The sequence below is a fragment of the Corvus cornix genome, chromosome 23 (genome assembly GCF_000738735.6).
Source record: "Corvus cornix cornix isolate S_Up_H32 chromosome 23, ASM73873v5, whole genome shotgun sequence".
In the NCBI taxonomy this organism is placed as follows: Eukaryota; Metazoa; Chordata; class Aves; order Passeriformes; family Corvidae; genus Corvus; species Corvus cornix.
In genome coordinates, this window is record NC_046352.1 from 7085717 (window position 1) to 7106428 (window position 20712).

The following is a 20712-nucleotide window of genomic DNA, read 5'->3' on the forward strand; positions in this document are numbered from 1 at the left end:
GGTCCAATAACTTCTTTTAAACTAATCCATTGGTCAAACCTAAAATCATGTATATTTATCAAAACAGAGCCAGAATATTTAAACAGTATATTTAATTGAGTTAGAAATGCAACTTTATCCCTCCCCATCTTCTATTTTTAAATACTGGATGTCTACAATTTTAAAATACAAGGATGTTTACACTCAAATCTTGAGCTCGCTGTGCCTGCAGGGAAGCTGTTGTCATGCTGAGGCAGGGTGACTCAGAGGTAGAAGGGAGAGCACCTCAACATGTTCAGACGTGCCCATGCTGCCCTCGGGTCCTTTCTACCCAAGAGAGGGGAAAAAACCCTCCCTAGGATGTGACTCCTCTGATCTCAGATGGGCCAGAAAGGGAGCTTGGGTGATTAGCTCAAATTTCTAACTTTTAGAATATACCATGTCCACTCCTGCAGAAATGGCATGTTTCCTCCTTGCTCCTATTGGAATGGCAGAGACTCCAAAGAGAAATCTTTCTTCACTGTATTTGCTGCTACTCAGAGAAAGAGAAAAAATCCTAATATAGCTATTCTCATTATAAGTAGTAATAATAATAGTTAATTCCTAAATACAATACCCATCAGAAAGCATCTACTGAGGCTAAAAATAGTATCACACAACAGCTTTAAATAGGAGACGCTACCAAATCAAGAGTTTCATTTCTCAAAGCAGTTTTCCACACAGGTTCACTAAGAATAGTAGCACAGATATTATTAAAATATCCCGAGTCTCACCAAATTAAACACATGTTATGTGCAGTACGTGACAGTCTCAATCTGTGAAAGATGGGCATGATGATGCCTTTAAGACTCTGTGTAGCCACTTTCATAAAAGCTTTATACTGTAGGGGCAGCTAATTATTTTTTATTGGGAACTTAATATTATACCAAATACAAATGCAGCTACATTTGCCGTAGATCTGTAAAAAATAAATCAAGAGGCAAATTTCTAAAATGAAAGCTTTATAATTGTAAAAGACCATAAAGAACTGTTCCACACTAAAATCAAATTTAAATCCCATACCTCAGGCTCTGTTCTCTGGATTCCTGCATCTTGGCTTTTTTCACCTGCGAAGACAAAAACGTTCAGAGCTACAACTAACACAGGCTGGAGGGTTCACAGTGGTGGCTAAATACGCAGCCTTGTCCTGCACTCCAGAATTCACCAGTGGGCTCTTCACCTCTAAACAAGCCTTTTCCTAATTAGAAAACAAGGGCTGACACTGGATCTTTTATAGCGGAATTGTCATGTTAGTTATGTAATTAACAGGTGCTGAGATATACAGCCACAAAAACAGCTGGTAAGGACAATTCTGTGGAAATTGAATAAAAAAGTCATAAATTTTAACAAAATCTTATTCTGCATGGATTCAGCCATAACCTTTGCTCTCTTCCCCCTATATTCTAATCTTGCACAAAAATAGGAACATGAATGCTTTTGCTGTAATAAATTAGGAGTTTTGACTCCTGACTAAAACCAATACAGCATTTATTGTCATTTTGTAGGTTCCAGCTGGATCCTGTTCCTGTACCGGGTATTACATCACAGACAGCACTGCCTTGAACACAAATTCGGTTTTTGCAGGCTACAAACATTACTGTGAAACCCTCAGGAGGATGCCAGGGTCAGTGCCTGGATACACAGGCTTCTTTTTCCACACCTTCTCCCTCTAAGCAGGAAGTTTTACAGCCTTCCACATTTCCTGAGCAGGTTTAGATGCCAGACTTGCACCATCAGTATCATCCCAGCCCCTACAGGGCACTCAAGCACTGTTTAGCAGGTCTTCTGTGAAAAGGGGTCTGGGAAGGTACATGCTAGGTACCAGACTGCATGGACTCCAAAGAATAAACCTTTCACCATGTTATTCACATTTTCTTTCTCGGGTGAATATAAATAAAAGGTGAGGGAAATGCAATTTGACCATGAGAGGTCAAAATGTGCTTTAAAAAAAGAAGTAGTAACATACAAGTGAATTCCTGTTGGGCAAGAGGAGCTGGGAGGCAGGGGGGCAAAAAAGGCTCAAGGTCACAAGGGGAAAGGATGGGAAGGAGAAAGCTGAAAGGGCAATCTTCTCTCCCTGAGGAAGTTACCAGTATTCCAGAGCTCAGTCTGCTTTCATCTCTGTACTAGTCTCAGTGTCTCTTCCCTCTGGCACTCACTGCAGAACACTACAAACTTCAATAGCACTCATTACACCACAGAGAAGGCAAAGGAATGACAAGACTATGGCAGTACAATGATATCATACAGCCTCAAACCTCCTGCACTTTTAACTTCAACTTGAGCAAAGAGCTGGTCACAGTCATTGACATGAACTCCTGGGGTGGTTCTCTAGCCCACAGCTTCACAGACTTCTCCAGAGTCCTCCTCCTGCCTGCCCAGGAACACATATTACTTCTGGTCCACATCACCACAAGGTCCTGCACCCAAAGGGTCTGCACCAGTCTTCCCCACCCAAAGACAATGTCAACTACAACACTATGGGAAAGCAGACATATGTTACCCCAGCTGTCTCAGGCACCAAGTTACCAGCTATCATCCATTCATGGCGCCTCTCAACTCCTCCTGTCATCCTTCTGCCTTGCAGCAAATGCTCCAGCCCTTCCCTGGGACCCTGCCAACCTGCTTCTGAGCAGGGACCTCAGCCATCAACACCAGCAGAAAGCTCAGGATGCCAAACTGCCCACAGGGTTCTTTAGGAAAAGAGACAGAAAAAAACTAGTCACACCAAAAAAAGTAAGGGCAAACTGCTTCAGACCAAAATAACATGGAGGATAAAACTAAAAATTAACTTTAGAGTTGGCAGCTTGAATTTTAGACTTCACAGGATTTTACTGCTGTTTCCAGTCAGGTACTCGATACGATCAGATGTCCGCAACTTCAGTAGTTTGTGGTTTGTTAATATGGAAGGTGAACAGAGAAACCAGCTCACTTAGAAAAATGCCCAAACCAAGCCCTCTGCCCCAAAGGAAGCGAAGTTTTGTATGAACACATCAGTTTTATTGCTGTTTTCACCAAAACTAGAACAGGAGAGCTGTTCCTAAGACACCTCACAGCAGACAGGACTTGAGCTCAAAGCCCCACTCTGCTGCTCTGCCCACTGGACTGGAACTTCTCTCTGAATGAGTATCTACAGCACAAGGCCATCATGGCTTGTTCTCCCACGATGGGAGATCTTCCTCCTCTGCCAAACCATGCCCTCAGTGATGCACAGTGATCAGTATTTTACATTGTTCCATGGCACGGAGTTGGAACTAGATGATTTTTAAGGTCCCATCCAACCCAAACCAGCCTATAATTTTATGATAGGAGTTTAAGTCAATTGTTAAATTCATTAAAAAAAAAAAAATCAGTAAATATCTGGAGATGTTTTCATCCTCTCTTTTTTAAATGGCCCTGGAATGTCATAGCCATTGTGACTGTGCAGCGGAAGTCAAGCCAAACTGCAATTTTGGATGTCAGCTTACCATGTCCTGGCCTCAGCTGGCCAGCCTTGGCTTGTTCCCACCTTGGGAGGTTTTTAAAAGAAATTGTCCCTAATGTCTTAATGCTGTGCAGTAACATTTACAAAATTGTGACACTTCAGTGGGATGCAAACCCAATTTACAAAATCTTGATCCTTCAGTGGGATGCAAACTCACTGTTCTACCCATCACTAATCACTGCAATTTATACTACAAATTGAAGTGGGAGGGAACAGCTTTCAACAGACTTTCATGGCCTTAGAAAGCTTTTTCTTTGTTTCCTGGCACGTCTTAAAACATATTTAATGCAGGAACAGCACCTAGTAACCATAACATAAGGCTGATGTCTGGGGCACAAGGAGGGAGTACTGTCAAGATGTGCTTCTCTCCCACCTGGGTCTTGCCAAGACTCCAACTCCAAACCCTACCTGGGCACCTGTGCATCCTTCTCCTGCATGAACCATAGAAAAGGCTGTAGAAATCTCTTCAAACACCTTCTTTCAACATACACTTCCCCCTGAAAATCTTTGGAGAGATGCAGAAAGGTTTTTTGCTCCCTCTCAAGTGACAAGATCACAGTTCAAAGACTTTTCATAGAATCCCAGAATGGTTTGGGTTGGAAGGGACCTTAAAGTTCATCTTGTTCCAGCCCCTCTGCCATGGGCAGGGACACCTTCCACTATCCCAGGTTGCTCCAAGCCCTGTCCTACCTGGCCTGGGACACTTCCAGGGATGGGGAAGCCACAGCTTCTCTGGGCAGCCTGTGCCAGGGCCTCACCATCCTCACAGGGAAGAGCTTCTTCCTAACATCTAATCTAAATCTAATTTAAACCTACTCTCTTTTAGTTTGAGGCTATTCCCCATGGTCCTGTTCCTACCCTTGCACACAGCTCCTCACCAGACTTCTTATAGGCCCCCTTCAAGTACTGAAAGGATGCAGAAGTGAATTCATTCTTTTTAAAAATAAGGGATGAAAAAAGAGATAAAAAGAAAAAAGAAATTAAAACAAGGAAAAAGATGGGGTCTACCTCAGGGATTCATGTTTCAGCTTTAGCAACTGCAAAGGTTCACTCTCTAAGCTGTTCTGCTGCACTACAAGTGACATGTCTCCTAAGGTACATCTTTTCTCCTACCTTCATCTTCCTATTTCCCACTGGTTTGTGGCTTACATTGATTTTTGTAAGAAAAGAAAAAGAAAGAAAGAAAGAAAAAAAAAGCAGAAAGGGAAAAAAAAGCGCCAAATGGCACATTCTAGCTGATCCTTGCTCCCAAATCACAAATTTCTATCACTGAAAATCCAAGTAATGCTGGAAAGCTCTGTTCCTGCCTCTGAAAGACTGGAGGTCAGTCGTATTTACTGAGCCATACACAAAGTCTTCCTCCCGACATCAAGAGAACAGGTAGTCTACAAATGAATCCAACTCTGACTGACATCCATGGATAATTTCCAAGCCTGAGCAGACACAGGGACACTCCTCACTCCCAGCTCATCACCGAGCAGGGCAATAACTTTGAGACAACGCTGCCCAAGCCGTTGGGGAGCACAGCTGGGCTGCTGTGGCTGGAGCAGGGCACAGCACACATTCAGGGACAAGGGGTATTATTGCCAACCTCTCGCTAATTTCAATTAGGAAAAAACAGTGTGTTTCTGGAGCCCTTTCCAACACATTCCTCTCCCCACCATGGACCCAGGCTTGCCCTCGCTGTCTGATGTGAGTGAGCAGTCATTCCAAACACACAGAGACCCGCTGGGTGTCTGCAGTGAGGCTCGCACAAGTTCACTGTCCTTTATAAAAAACATTTTGTCATTTCCTAGTATTAAGAATTAAAATAAGTATTATAAAAATTAACTACCTCCACCCACAACGCATTCAACAAGTGAGAGATTACTATACAGAATCACTTCTAAAAACTAATCCAGATTAATAATTTATTATAAATTCTGAATCTGTTTTCTAGCCCTGCAGTATGCACAGAAACTGTTTTCATTCTAATACAGACTTGAAGAGGGAAGAAACACTCAAAAACCAGGGACCAAAGCTATGGCCATACAACATGCCAGAGAGCAGTACAGAACTGAGTGATCAGTCTAACACTGAGCTAGAAAAAACACATTTTGGGAGCAATTATTACTATCAGTCCACATCAACATAACAAAACTACCCATCTTTTTTAATTAATTTTTTTTAAAGTAAAATACACTGAACTTGAAGTTCGATGACTTTTCTACAGGCTCCTTTCTGTCTTCAGTTATCAACAGTTTGCCATAAACATTATTTTTTGAAGTAACTTACTAATCTTGTCCCTGTGATTTAAGAAAAACAAAACATTTGGGAAAGAAATTAAGTGTGCACAATACCATCACTGGGTGATTCAGCTGACAGGATTTTGCAAAGCTGACCTCAGTTTCCTTTTATTTTTTTACTTAAAGAAAATTCACATGTTTCAGGAATGGTCTCACTATACAAAAAAGAAAACAAAATTTTCTTTCCATTTCCTCCTGCAAGAATGTTCCACTCTACCCAAAATACTGCCTCACTTATTCATTATGATCCATCTAGTCTTATATTCTGTCACAGAATGACTGACTGGTATCAGATACTTGAAAGAAATTACCAAGAAAATCTTTAGCTGAATATTACAACAGAATCTGCTTAAAGGACACTCCACTGAAAATTAGCTGTACCCTATTGCTTGTGCCCTGAAGAATAAAGACAGTTTTCATGGTATAAGGATGTAATTTCCTTTTTTAGTACATTTTTAAACTCTTCAAATAGCTGGAATACAAACTATATGGTTTTGCTACTTAGTTTCACATTTCATGGATATTACTCAGGCCCATCATCTGCAGATTGTGACAAGCCAGGTTCTAAATAATTTTAAGTTTACATTTCCATTTCATTTGACTTAGTTCCTAAGCCATAAAATTGCATAAATGACATTACAATGTATTTTCTAACTAGTTTAACTGAAGAACATTGAATTCTCACATTAAAAAGGCATCAAAATCTTTTCAATTAGAACACATGCAAAGTGCCCTCAAGCACATTATTCTGTTTCTGTGTGCATTTGACAAGGCCTCCAAGATTACAAGCATCACTCCCATGGTAATTTGGCAATTTCTTGTTGAGTCTGCACCAGGTTTATTTTGGGAACAGAACATTAATACAAATATTTCTGCTTAATTCCTTTGCTATTGTATTTTAGATAGGCAATTTAATTCATCTCGTATTGTATTGATAATTCTCTACCCAACACTCCTGTGCTGTGTTAATATCAGTTATTGATAATGCAAACAGTACTGCAAATACTTCACAAATACGTAGCAACTTTAACCTTCCCACATGCTTCCCTACCCCAACGTACTGTTACATTAGGCATTAAAAAATGCCTTCCACTTGTGGAAACAATGAATTGCGGGATCTTTTCAAGATCTCAAGCATAAGAAGAATTAAAGACTACATACCCTGTAATAACCAGCATGCAGATTTTGTCCCTAAAATAGTAAATTTTATTTTCTCTACAACAGGCTTAAAATAAGTCTGGTTTTCTGAGCATAACAGGTAATCTTTGCATGCATAGAAACATCACAGAGTTCAAGTATACATAACTATTCCTTTATTACTACAGCCTGTACAATTATAGTAAATTAAATGTACAGCACATTTTACAAACAACAAAATGCTTTTTGTCCTCTGGATAAATATACTAAGTATAAGCCTTCTTTTCCAGTATTAGTTAAAATAACTGTATACTGAATTTGTGAGATCACAAATTTGTTTTATATTTTCATTTTTAGTCTTTTTTAAATGTACTTACTGGTTGTTCGGGTAAGTCTTGTGGCTCTTCCATGGGTATTACTATTTTAATGCTTAAATGATTCAAATCGTGTGTTCCTCAGCAGTCTTCAAGTCCTGTTAAAAAAAGGTGTTCATAGCTTTATGTACTTTTGGGGGGTCTTATCATGTAGGCTATCAGAGAATATTAATTGTTATATACTCCTCCCACAAAAGTTGTGTGGCCATCTCCCAAATAAAATACAAAACTCATATATGGAAAGATTTCATAAACAAGGGATTTAGCTTTAAGCTTTGAAGATACAGATTTTTCATGCACATGGTACATTTCTACATCATTTACTCGGACCACACTGACTGCAGAAGCTAATACACTAATCAGACACGTGCACCGTGATTTTAAAGACACTTTAAATGATCAAGTCTGGTCTACTAGGTCAGTAAACAGCATGATTCAATCTAACCTGTTTTAATTTAGAACATTTATATAACAATCAAAAAAAATCAGGACAAGACTGTACACCTAAATGCATTTACACACAGTGCTGTTCCTTGCCAAATTCGCAAAGCAAGTTCTTTATTTCAACTGCACCTTTCAAAAAGAGAAGTTTGATGAAATTTTATAAAATAATTTTTATTTTGGAAGCATTTAGCAGAGAAATCTTATATCTTACACCAAAAAGCTGCTATCTTCCAGGGGCTTAAAATCATGAAAAAGAAATTTTGCAGAATATTTTCACAACCTGATTAACTTTTGCAATTTGCTGGGCAAAAGATAAAGGCCTGCGTCCTCCTGGCTTCCCCCTCTGCCCACATGACGTGCATGAGCAGTATGACCTGTGTTTTTGCTCTTTCCCCTTCTCATTTTGGAGCCATTTTATTAAAATCAACCCCAACCTCTTCAGAGCAGCTTTTCCTGAGCTGCCTCCTCTGCCACCCCAGCAGCGCCTGCTCTGCCACACGCCCACACAGCACAACTTCAGGGGATTACAGAAATTAGAAAAAATGCTGAAAAACACTTAGCGGGTTGGAGAAATTAAATCCAGAGACTTTCTGTGCTGAGGTACAACCAATTCCTGCCTCCACAGCCCCAAAAGTCTGTCTCTAAGTGTCTGTGGAAATGCAAAAGGCCATTTTATCAACTGCTCTTTCTTCTAGGACCTTCTGTTTTCCCATCCTGTTCGGAGCATTCAGGCACCTTCAAATCATGGAACTATCCCCACACAAAGTGACTGACTGAACTAGTTTACAGAAGTAACTTTCTGGTGTCCTAAAAACCATGTCTCTGTCCCCTCCCTGGCTCCTGCCAGACCTACTTAACCTGCCAGCACATGCAGCCCGCCCGCAGCCAAGTCCCACATGCCAGCCGCAGGGATGCTATGCAGCCTGGAATAATTTCATATTACCCACGAAAACACAAAGCGTTTCTCCCTTATCTGAGGACAGGCCTTATGTGCCAGCGTGTATTGTACGTGCCAGGATAAAATTTCATTGAGGGTTTGAGGATTTTGCAAGGCTGCCACCCCTAATCAAAGCTACTTACCCTTATTGCCTGAACTCTAAATCAACTGAATTCACAATTAGTCTCGTCCATAACTCAGGTTCTTTGGAAACGACCCTATTCACAACACACAAGAAAGTCTACAATACAAAGCTCTACTGTTATCTTTACAGTTTTTTCTCCATCAGTTTCAATTGTTTTATTTTAAATATAAATCTTATTTCTTTTATTTTTTGTAGAAATAACAGAGAAAAATCAGGTCCGAAGAGAAACTCTGCCACTGAGAGATTATAAAAAGGAGTACAGAATACAATGGCCAAGAGCAAGAAGATTTGGAATTCATACCTAGAGGTCCTGTCCCTCATCCTTCACTTCTCTTATTTAACCCTGTTTTGTTGTGTAATTTCATAGAAAAATCCCAAACTAAACTCTTCAGTACAGAAAAACATTTTGCATTCCACTGATCCACACAGCAGTAACTTCCCATGCCATGCTTTGCTTAAAGGCTGCGAGTAGTTTTACAATTTTGGTTTTGAGAAGGATCTAAATAGTTACAAAGGCAAAAAGATTCCCAGAGCCCCATTTAATACGTTACATGCATGAAGAAAACACTCTTCCCAAGTAAGTCAGGCACCTTGTAGCACCTGGAAGCAGATGACTGAACCAAAGCAGGTGAACAGTAAGTGCCTGCCTTAATGGCAGGTAGAACTTGGCCTCTGGTGGCTTCATGCCTTCTCCCAGGGAAGTGAGAACTCCAAGTGAGAACTTGGCCTAGGGTGGCTTCATGCCTTCCCTGTACCTCCAGAAACAGCAGCACGGGCAGAGGACACCTCACACTCGAGGTGTGCCCAAGGCTGTCGTTCCACAGACCAAGCAGCAGTGTGTGTCTGGGTGAAATGGAGGCACTGAACTTCACACCTGGGAGCAAGGGGTGAGGGCACCCTCCCCCAGCCAAGGTCAGCAGCAACTTACACTGGTGTGGGAGAAGGGAGAGCTCCTGCCTCTCCCCACCTCCCGCAGCCCACTCCTGCCTGCCTGACACTCCCTCCTTCACGGCCACCAGAGGCTTGTGTGGTTGAACAGCAGTCTGGATGTAGGATCTGCTAAGGGAAAAGAAAGAGAAAGAAAAGAAAAACCAGAGAGACCCAAGCACAATCTTTTCTGCTAAGCTGCTGTCAGGGAGATCAGCTCTGGCCCTGCACAGCCCTGTTCCAGGGGAGCAAGCAGGACGTGGGTCAGAAAAAACATGCAAGCAGAGCACCAGGATGTGCCTTTTCAGCCACAGTCATGGTAAATGAAACCATAATTTTACCATCTACTTGATGTTTCACTTCGATGAAACAGAGACATCAGTCATGGTGATAAACATACAACAGGCTTTTCACCTCTATCACCCACTCAGTCACCGGGTTCTCATGCAGAGCAGGCACACATCTTCTTGTGACTGGGCACAGAAAGCAGCAAGTCCTTGGATCGTGCTATGGCAAGTACCTCTCCCTGCCACTCTCCTCCCGCACTGAGAGGCTGAGTGAAGCTGCTGTCAGCTCCAGGGCCGAATCCACAAGGAGGAGGATCCAGGGAGCAGCTGCTCCTGCCCCGCTCCACCACAGCTAATCCCCAGCTGCCCTTCAGCCAGCCCCAGCCCTTGGCAGGTACAAGCCCCAGGTGCCCGAGCTCCTCCAGGTGCTGTTGGACACCTCCTTACCCAGCAGCACAGGTCTGAACTGCCCAGAGCTTGGCTTTCCCAAAAAACAAACCCAGCATCTTGCACCTGCTCAGCCTGAGCTGCCTCAGAGGAGCACACTGAGCTAGCAGCTCACCAGCAACAAAGATGATTTTTAAAAACTGAAAATACACAACACTGATTTTTTGTTGGGGTTTTTTAGGGGGTTTCCTTGGTTGTTTTTTTTCTTCTTGCACATCAAATTTCAAAATTAGATTTTTAACTTGCATAAAACTCAAGGTAACTGCACTTCAGGTAAGCTTATCACCCATTATTACGGAACATTTTTAAACCCTAAGTGAACACAGCAGCAGAGCTATCAAAGAAGATCTTTGATATGTTCAGTTCTGCAGAGAGCCCAAACTGCTGTGGTCACACCCAAGGGCACTGGTCCCCATCCCACCACGGCCTAGCTCCCCGAGGCAACTGTGCCTGCTGAGCTCCCAGGAGAAGGAAGCGGGGACATACAGCTCTGGGGGCAGCTGGGGCTTGATCAGGGTATATCTGTACATACTTCTGTGTGAAGGAGGTCTCAAAAGCCAATTCAGGTGGTGAGAAGGCTTCTGTGGGCCACTGGGTTTGTGAATGAGAAAAACAGTACAAAATGGAAGCAAGTGTGCAAGAAGCCATTAAATGAGCTGCTGCAATGAAAGAAACATTCAGAAAAATGAGTCCATGGTTCTGCTTCTAAAAACCAGCAAAGTACCACACTTTTTCCCTTTATGGGATGATTTTTGTTAATTACCTGATGAAAACTATTCTGTAATATGTGAATTAAACACCAGTTTTTATTTAATCTAGACTTGTTTTGAATAACCATCCTGTTTAATTCCAACTTGCATGGAACACCAACAACACAAAATATTAAGAATTGGGTGTGTCATTTTATTTTGTTTGCTCAATTTAAGGAGCCATGTTATCTAAACTTCCAACCAGAAGGCACCAGAGCAGAGGACAGGGCTGCAGAATCGCTCTCAGCAGTTGCCTTCTGCTCTGCACAACATCTTGATGCCAGTAATTCACTATTAAAAGCCCTGGCAAGTGAACTCCAGTTTCTTGCACTAAAACATGTATTAAAAATCCTAAAATACAAAGTCCAGCTTGGTCAGACTTTCTCAAACTAGATACTCTGGATAGAATTTCTGAAAGCTGCCCACTATGAACAGAGCCTGGATAGACTGCTATTTACTTTCAGCTTGTGCTTTCCAAGCTCATCTGCCTTGGCTTTGGATATAAACTTTCATGCAAGAAACAGTTCTCCCAAGCTGCAAATAATTAAAGTCAGGATAGTGTGATAAAACCAACACACAGTAATTACCCTGATCAGGAAAAAAAAGCTAATTGACTATGGTTTTGTATTACTTTAAATCAGTCACTACTTCCCTAAGAACAAAGCTTTGATTGGGGTAATGAAGTTACATCTATTAAACAGTGATTTGGAATAAAACCATAGAATCATTTATGTTGGAAAAGACCTCCAAGATCATTAGGTCCAACCAATACCCAGCACTGCCAAGGCCACCACTAACCCATACCCCCAAGTGCCTTGTCTTTTAAATCCCTTGAAGGATGGTGACCACCTCTGCCCTGGGCAGCCTGTGCCAGGGCAGAACAGCCCTTTCAGTGAAGAAATTTTCCCTAATATCCAATCTAAACCTTCCCTGGCACAGCTTGAGGCCATTTTCTCTTGTCCCATCCCTTGTCCCCTGGGAGCAGAGCCTGACCCTGATTGCCTCGAGAGGCCTCCTAGAAACAGAGACAAGACAGGAGTAAGGGAATAAGGCAGGTATTTATTTGAAAGGCCTTCAAAGGTACCCCTGGGGGCCAGAGGCCACTGCCAAGATGGACCCCAAGATGGACAATGGGTCACGAGTTATTCACACTTCTATAGGTTTGGTTCATTTGCCTATCAGGGTTAATTCTCCAATTAAAGCTTCAGTTAATGATGTCATTTCCCCTCAGCTTACCCCCCCTTAGAGGCTCTTTGGTTTATACTTTCTGGGCCTAGGACCCGGAGAGGCTTTGTTATGTCTACCTAGCACGAGAGCACAGAAATTAACAGGCTACAAGAAACTTCAGTTACACACTGGGCAGTGCAGGACTTGGAAAATAGAAAAGTTAAAACCTAAGGCATCAACCCCACCTGGCTCCATCCTCCTGTCACGGAGTTGTGGAGAGCAAGATGATCCTCCCAGGCCTCGCCCAGGCTGAGCCCCACCAGCTTCTCCAGCTGCTCCTCATCAGACTTGTGCTTCAGACCCTTCCCCAGCTCTGCTCCTTTCTCTGGACACGCTCCAGCCCCTCAGTGTCTGTATTCTAGTGAGGGGCCCAAAACTGAACCCAAAGGAGGGGAACAAACACTTCCCTATTCCTGCTTGACACACCATTTTTCACACAGGCCAGGATGCCCTTGGCACACATGCTGGCTCATGTTCAGCAGCTGTCAACCAGCACCCGCAGGTCCTTTCCTGATAGGCCCCCTTCCAGCCATTTTCCTCCTAGCCTGGAGCGTTCCATGGGATTGTTGTGCTTAGGATGCACTCCATCCCCTTGTCCAGAACATTCATAAAGATATTAAGCAGGGCTGGTCCCCAATACTGAACCTTGGGGAACTCCACCAGTGCCCAGCCACAGAAGGATGTAGTACCATTCCCCTTCACCATCTGGGCCCAGCCATCTAGACAGTTTTAAACCCAGCAAAGAGAGCACCTGTCCAAGCCCTGAGCAGCCAGTTTGTCGAGGAGAAATGGTGTCAAAGGGTTTACTAAGGTTCAGGTAGACACATCCACAGCCCCTCCCTTATCCACGATGCAAGTCACCTTGTTGTAGATCATTAGATTGGTCAGGCAGGATCTGCCTCTCCTGGCACGTGCTGGCTGGGACTGACCCCTGGTTGTCCACTATGTGCCATATGATGGCATGCAAGATGGTCTGTTCTATAACCTTCCACACCACTGAGGTCAGGCTGTAGTCCCCAGATCCATTTTCTGACCCTTCTTCTGGATGGGCACTACATTTGCAAGCATCCAGTCAAGTAGGACCTTCCTTGTTAGCCAGGAAGGCTGGGAAATGATGGAAAGTGGCTCAGTGAGCACCTCTGCCAGCTCCTTCACTACCCTGACTGGATTCTATCTGGCCCCAGAGATTTGTCTAAGCGGTGTACTATGTATTTATAGAAACATTTTTTTATTGTCTTTTACAGCAGTAGCTGTAATGTTTTGTACAAGTCATCTCTGCAGTTATTTTCACTCCTTAGTTATTCAAGGACCACCACTTTACAATGAACAGCAACAAAAATACATTAATTAGGCAGAAGAATAGCATAGGCTTCCCATATTTTCTGGTGGGGCATTTCATGACAATGTGTCCCATGCTGCTGCATTAGACACACACAGAATTGGAGCATGCAGCCAAAGCAATCTGAGACATCACCCAACTGGAGCAGAGCTTTTCCTCACAATGTTTTCATTCAGTGCCACTCACCACATGACAAACAGCTTCTGACAGAGAAGAGCAGAACTTGGCAGAGTGCAGTATGGTAGATCTAACCCCCCCCCTTTGTTTTTTTTAGATTTAATTAAAATACCCAAATAAAAACAAAGATAAAAGAGACACATATTGATGTTACTATGCACTGCACAGCTGCTGAGTGCTTTTTATTCTGAAGGTTTGACTTAAGTTTTAATCTTCAGGCAAAATATGCTCTCAGTCATCCCCTGCACTGGCAATGGCCTGTGCTCCTCCACATTACAGTGTAAGCAGGCACACAGATATATTTTATTTTTCCTTGTATCTCAGCACTCCTATATCCAACTATGATAGTATTTCACCTGCCAAGCTGATGAAATATTTCCAACTTATTATTGAACACAGGCTGATCAGTGTTCTGACTATACCAAGGCAGCACATCCAACCTGAGGATCCCTCCTGAGGATTTAGCAAATACAGGCCAACAACAAGAATCTCCCATTTTGCTTTGAAACAGCTTGATTAAAGACCCCAGGAGATTACAGCATCAGCCTGGTTCCTAGTTTATGGAATAAAACAGCCCCTTAAGGAACTGTCAGGAACTGAACAATTTTGTGTACTAAGTTTCATTTTTTTTCTTCCTCCAGGCAAAACCAAGATCATAGGAATTCTTCATGAGTTGTAACATTACAGTGATACAAACAAAATGAGTGAGTAAACTGGTGTGTAAAATGTTCAATCTGGTGAAAATCAAAAAACATTACAGATACTCAAAAGAAAAGGGACTCACCGTAGTAGTGCAACCCTGTGCAGAGACAGGAGAGCGCAGGAGGGGCTCAGTGAGCTTTCCTCCTCCACCACGGAATGAAATACCTCACACAAGTCACTTGCTCTCAGAAGCAGTTGGCAGTAGCACAGTGCATACCCTCGTTCCCATGGTGCGCAGGAGTTCATTTGTAACTGTCAAATTCAGGTTGCACAGTATATGTCTGTGACTGTCATCCCACAGCTTCCAAACCAATGGGAACAGGTACCTTGCTCCAGTGTTTGAAAAACAGCTGAAGTAAGAAGAAAAAGGAAGTGGGATTTCTAACTTCACACTGTGGTGCCAACCCCCCTGTGCCGAGTCCTACTTTCTAATACTATTGACAACTAACTCCTCAAACAGCCTTGCTCTCCAAAACAAGTCTTGAAAATGCCCTCTAAAATCCATCTTCAAGACACCATCCTTCAGGCTTTCTCTTGTTAAATCTACCCCCTTCATGAACAGTTTTCTCCTAGTTTCCTTCTTCAGAAGCAGAGCTGAAAAAGGACTCAAGTTAATGAATGAAAGCTGGGCTACACACCAGCCTGTTGATTCCCTGTCTTGAACAAATCCAGAAGCAGAGCTCACGACAAACATTGATTGATACTCCACTATTGGCTTTTCTCATCCTCCACACACACCCACATGCCCCTAGGTACAACACCCACAGGTATCTTCAAAACACTGCAACAACCAGGAGAATAAACCTTTGCGATGAGTGCTGCTCCATGATTCCCTGCTCTCTCTCCGTGCTCTTTCTTCCCTTCTTTATCAACCAGGAAATTTCAGAATCAAACACTGTAAAAGTTACAAGGAAGGCATTTTGTATGCCCTATTTCTGAAGGTATGGATGGTCATGACAAGCCTCCAAATAATGTCCTGTGGGACTGAAATATCATGGTTTGATTAAAGTCCGTAACCTTAAAATGGAAAGCAAATTGTGTTGCGAGAAATAAAATAAGAAATAAATAGAGTGAGAAAATAACTGAAATTAAACATGGATATACAAATCTCATTTTCCCCTAAGGAATGTCTGTTCCATTGACAGGAATTTCCCCATGATTTTTAGATCCTTGAAGGGCTATCAGTGGTCTGACTGTCTGCAGCTCACTCTGCTTGACTAATGACACATGCTTATTTTCCCAGTTCTTATGCAATGTTTTTTCAATTTGATTTTGAAACACAGCAGGGAAATTTTTAATGGGGAAAAGAACTGTTTTCACAAAAGGAAGATTTGGAAAGAACAACTTCATCCTCAAGAAAAACAACTCCCACTGAGCCCAGAAATCATGTGGCAATTCCTGCTAGACAGAGCCAATGTGCATCGTTCACAGGGCACAAGAACACAGAACTGCTGCTACCTTTCAGTGACAAAACTGAAGTACAGTGATTTACACAAACGTCAGCTAAGTAAAAGAGTTGATTCCCTCCTCTGTTCCTGAGGACATAATCTGCAGTGAGACAGGACAGATTTTTCCCTGAAGGCCACACAGGGTGTGGCACCTGAAATCTCACAGCTCATATACATTTTTGTGTTTCTGGAAATTAATAAACAGATCACAAATTTCTAGAGCTGCAGCCCTAGACAGAAAAAAAAAGCTGTTTGACTTCCATGGCTTTAAAAACAAACTTTCCAAGAGCAGGACACACTGCCTTTAATTCCTAAAAGCCACTTCAGACACATTATAATAGATTAGGACACTTCCTGAACAAAAGACAGAACATTTTAAGCCTCTCTCAGTCAGACAGCAAACCTGCATCACATTAACCGCAAAAAGGAATTACTGACATTATGCAGTTCTAAATTTCCTTTTCAATAAAAGATTTGACTCATACATATCAAAAAGTGATATAACTAGTACCAGAGGCTAGCATGAAATGCACCTACAGTTCTACTAGAGAAACTTTTTCAGTACTCGACCTTCACCACAATTTTATTACAGAGGTTGTGACTACAGTAAATTTACTTTTTTTGTTATTTTGCATTAGGGTCAGACATGGTGTTTATCAGGGTATGATTAGTTCTGAGAACATCTGTAGTTATTCATGTCTTAGCAACACTAGTTGCTAGAATAACCTGCTCAAAAAAAAATCAGGAAAAAAGTATTGGAAATTTGAGATTTTTTTTTTTCTGGGGAAAAAAACAGTTTAAATGATGGTGTTCAACACTCAGCTACTCAGTAGGAGCCATTGCTTTTAAGTAAATGGATTTATTACACCATTTGCTTCACACAGCATCTGTCCTGCTGACAGAGGCAGGGGGAGCCCAGCAACATCTGCTGAGAGCAGACGCATGGTCCGTCTCACCCAGCTACACCGGCAGGACCTGTGTGAGCATGACCACCTCCACCAGGTTTCCAAGGGCTTTCAGTCCTGGTACAGAAGGACTGGGTGAGCAGCTCGGCTTTCAGCACGTCCTCTGCCTTCAGGATTCTGTGAATTCTGTCTCCAAATCAGGCTCCCACCCTTCAGCTCCTCTTGGGTTTTTAAAAATCTGCTCCATCCACTATGGTCATGGTCACTGCCCACTTCAGACACAGCAACCACAGATGCACGTAATACACAAGATGTGGCTGCAACCACAGCTTTACAACCGAGCAGTAAAATGATGTCTCTGTCTGTTGTCCTAAGCCAGCCAGCATCATCAGTGTTTTGTCTGGCTGCTGCTTACACAAGGAATCATTTCAGTGACCCATCGCTGCCCTCAGGTTCCCCTCCTGAAGTCACAATTGCCCATTCTGAGTTCAGCCTCCCGTTAGGCAGGGTTTAGATTGTTTTTCCCCGAGATGAATTACCTTTAATTTAGAAAAAACAATCTAAACCATATTTATTTTCATTATATTAACTTCTTGTAAATTTATCTACACTGAAGTTTTTCCACTGAAGCCATTTTTTGATCACTCAGTCTTGAACTTAAATCATTGGTAACATCAAAATCTTAGAAAATCTTATTGGTCATTCATTCCTCCAGATCACTGGTAAAGATGTTGGACAAACCCAGTTTAAGCACCAATATCCACTGTAAGAGCAATATGGTGGGGTGAACAAAAGTCATGTTTCTCAGTGTATCAAAGATTTTTTTAGGTGGTGATGTAACATGGTAGAAGTTCAAGATCCCAGGAGAAGTGAAGATGACAAGTAAAATAAACAGCCAGCTTATAGTTTGTTCAGAAGACTGATCTGATCTGTACAGTGCTACGGGGGGGCCTGAAGAGGCAACATCTGATCATCAAGGACAGCTTCCCCAAGTGCAAGAGCACATTCCACCCCAACAGGCAAGAAAATGAGCAGACGCAGGGAGAGGACAGTTAGACAGACAACTTCTGACTAAGCTCAAAAAGGAAGAATGTGGGAGGCCAAGCTAAGACCATGTACCTATGAGGACTTCACCAGAACTGCTGAAACACACAGAGATCAAAAGCTTAGCTGTCTCAAATCTGGCAAGGGATACAAAATGCAACAAGAAGGGCTCCTAGGGCTCCTCTGAGCACACTAGTAGCAACAGGCCAAGAAACCTGCTGGTCAGATGCTGAGCAGGCAGGCATCAACTGACCAAGGATACAGGAAAGGCTGAGGGATTCAACGTCTTCCTTTCTTCAGGCTTTACTATCAAGGTCTGCTTTCAGGCCTCCCAAGTCCTTGTGCCTCATGGGAGAGCTTGGAAGGTGAAAGTGTCACCTGTCAGGACCCCCAGAAAATATATCCCATCCTAGGGGTTTGGTTACCTGGGCTCAAGACCAAGACAGTGCAGCTGGTGACCTTGGGGACAGCTTTTCCAGAAAGCACTACTGAAGGCACCAGCAACTCCACTTCCTGTCTTGGGAACTGCTTTTAAGCTGCAGATCTCCCCTCTGGCTCCCACCTGAGCTATAGACCTAACCTCCTAGTTGGAGCACAAAGGTGCCACCTGCCCACTCAAGCTCCTGCCTGACTCCTGCCATCACCCAGTTCTCCCCGTGGGTCCTGAGGGACTGCGCCCTTGCTGCTGCAGCTGCCTGCTGTGCTACCACTCAGTGGCCCTTCCCTGCTGCTCCCAGACACTAACACTGGCACTAACAATGGAAGATGAAGTTAGAGACTGCCTTAGGAAAACTGGACATACACAACTAACACCAGACACGGATGGAGAAGGATCTGCTTCCTATCATTTTAGAAAGGTCACATCAATCTGGAAGGTGACTTATGACTGGAAAAGGGCAAATGTCACCTTCAAGACAGACAATAAGGGAGAGAGAAGCCAGCTGTCTGTTTCATCCCAGTGTCTCAGGGGACTGTGGAGCAAATCCCCATGGAGATCATTCGTACACACACAAAGGACAAGCAAGAAACTGGGAACAAGAAGCATGGATCCACCAAAGCCAAATGGTGCCTGCCCAATCTGACTGCTGCCTCTGATGAAATTATTTGCTCTGGAAAATAAGAGCTATGAATATTCAGTATCTCCCTTCAGTAATGCAGAGTCCTTTGGCATGCTTGCAGCCACACTGGGCAGATATAAACTATGGACAGAGTCCTGTCCACAGGAAAACTGTGTGGATGGCCAGGTTCAAAGGACTGTGACTACATGGCAACAATCTAACTAGTGGCTGGTAACAAAAAGCTACGCACAAGAGATGACAGTGGACACAGTACTAACATCTTCATCATGACAAGTTCAACAGTACAGCACAAGCCTTCAGAGAAAATCCATGGATAAGACCAAAATGGGAGGTGCAATCCAAAAGCCTGGAAAGCAGAGCTGTAATTCAGTTGTGACTTGGCAGGACAGGCTGGCAGGAACCTCAAGAAGTTCAACAGCGGCAAGGGCTACAGGCTGCCCTAGGGACAGGGCAACCCCATGCAACACGACAGGCTGGGAACAAACTGAGAGGCCACAGTTCTGCAGGAAAGAACCTGAACAATCCTGGTGGACAAGTACAACATGAGTCAGCTGTGAGTCCTGGCAGCAACGAAGGCTTGTCTCAATCTAGACTAAAAGATACAGAACACACAGAGCCAGACTCATCTCAAGAGACTAGAAAAAGATGTAATGGTTGTAAACTGCAACAAGGAAAATTCCAGTTCAATGTGAGGAAAAATTTATTCACCATGTGAGAGGTCTACACTACAAGACTGTCCCATAGGGGTGGTGAAACATCCAACCCTGCACATTCTCAAAAGCCCAGTGGTCAAGAGCCTGAGCCACCTGCCTTCTGTGAACAAAAAAGAGGCCACGTCATGAGGTGCCCTGCAGTCCAAATCTCTCCTTCCAGAAGCTTCCATTCATAGAGCACATTTCCTCCAAGCCTGGGGAAACCTCCTTCAATACAGCTTTGTCAAATGTTTTCTGAAAATTTAATTATACCTGTAGCTTCCCCTCTACCCATGCACTCTGAGAACTCCAGGACAATAACAAGGTGGAATTTGCTTGTACAGAAGCCATGCTGACAGCATGCTCACAAGTAAGCAGTGGTTTTGTCCTTTATAACCTTATTACTGTGGAACTCAGTCATCTGTGGTGTTCCCTGGAGGTTCTCTAGGGCCCACCTTTAACTGTGAAAACAAGGAACTCACTGAGCTTTTCCGTTACACGTTACTACCCTCGGGTGCCCATTACTTCATCCTTGGCCACCAAGCAGTCCCACACAATCGCTACCTGGATTCCTGCTCTTGATGAATTTGGAGAATATATTACAACTGGTTTAAGCCTGCTGTGCAAGGCGCTGTTCAACTTATTTTTCACTCTTTTTAATTCTTGTTTTACCTTTTACCTGCCACCATACAGATTTTCCTGTTCTCACCTGCCACACTTTTCATTTTAAATGCTCATCTCTTCCCTATGATTTTTTTTAGCTTTCTTGTTGAGCCATGGAGGGATACTGGGGACACCCCACCACCACCACCCCAATTTGTTTGCTGTTCAGGCTTCTGACAGAATTTTTTAAACAGCCTACAAG

General features: G+C 43.0%; 1 protein-coding gene across 5 annotated transcripts in view; it reads right to left on the reverse strand.

Moving 5' to 3' along the window:
- EYA3 (EYA transcriptional coactivator and phosphatase 3) overlaps window positions 1-20712 on the reverse strand; it is a 58534-nt gene that overhangs the window by 30432 nt on the left and 7390 nt on the right. For 3 of the 5 annotated variants that reach the window (XM_039564548.1, XM_039564547.1, XM_039564545.1), the window contains exons 2-3: window positions 7302-7396; window positions 1042-1085 (exon numbers count right to left, since the gene is read on the reverse strand). In XM_039564548.1, coding sequence (XP_039420482.1) covers window positions 1042-1085; window positions 7302-7334 — 77 coding nt within the window. In that variant the 5' untranslated portion in view covers window positions 7335-7396. Of the gene's footprint in view, window positions 1-1041; window positions 1086-7301; window positions 7397-9752; window positions 9881-20712 lie in introns of all 5 variants that reach the window. The other 2 variants (XM_039564546.1, XM_039564549.1) reach the window with 2 other exon arrangements.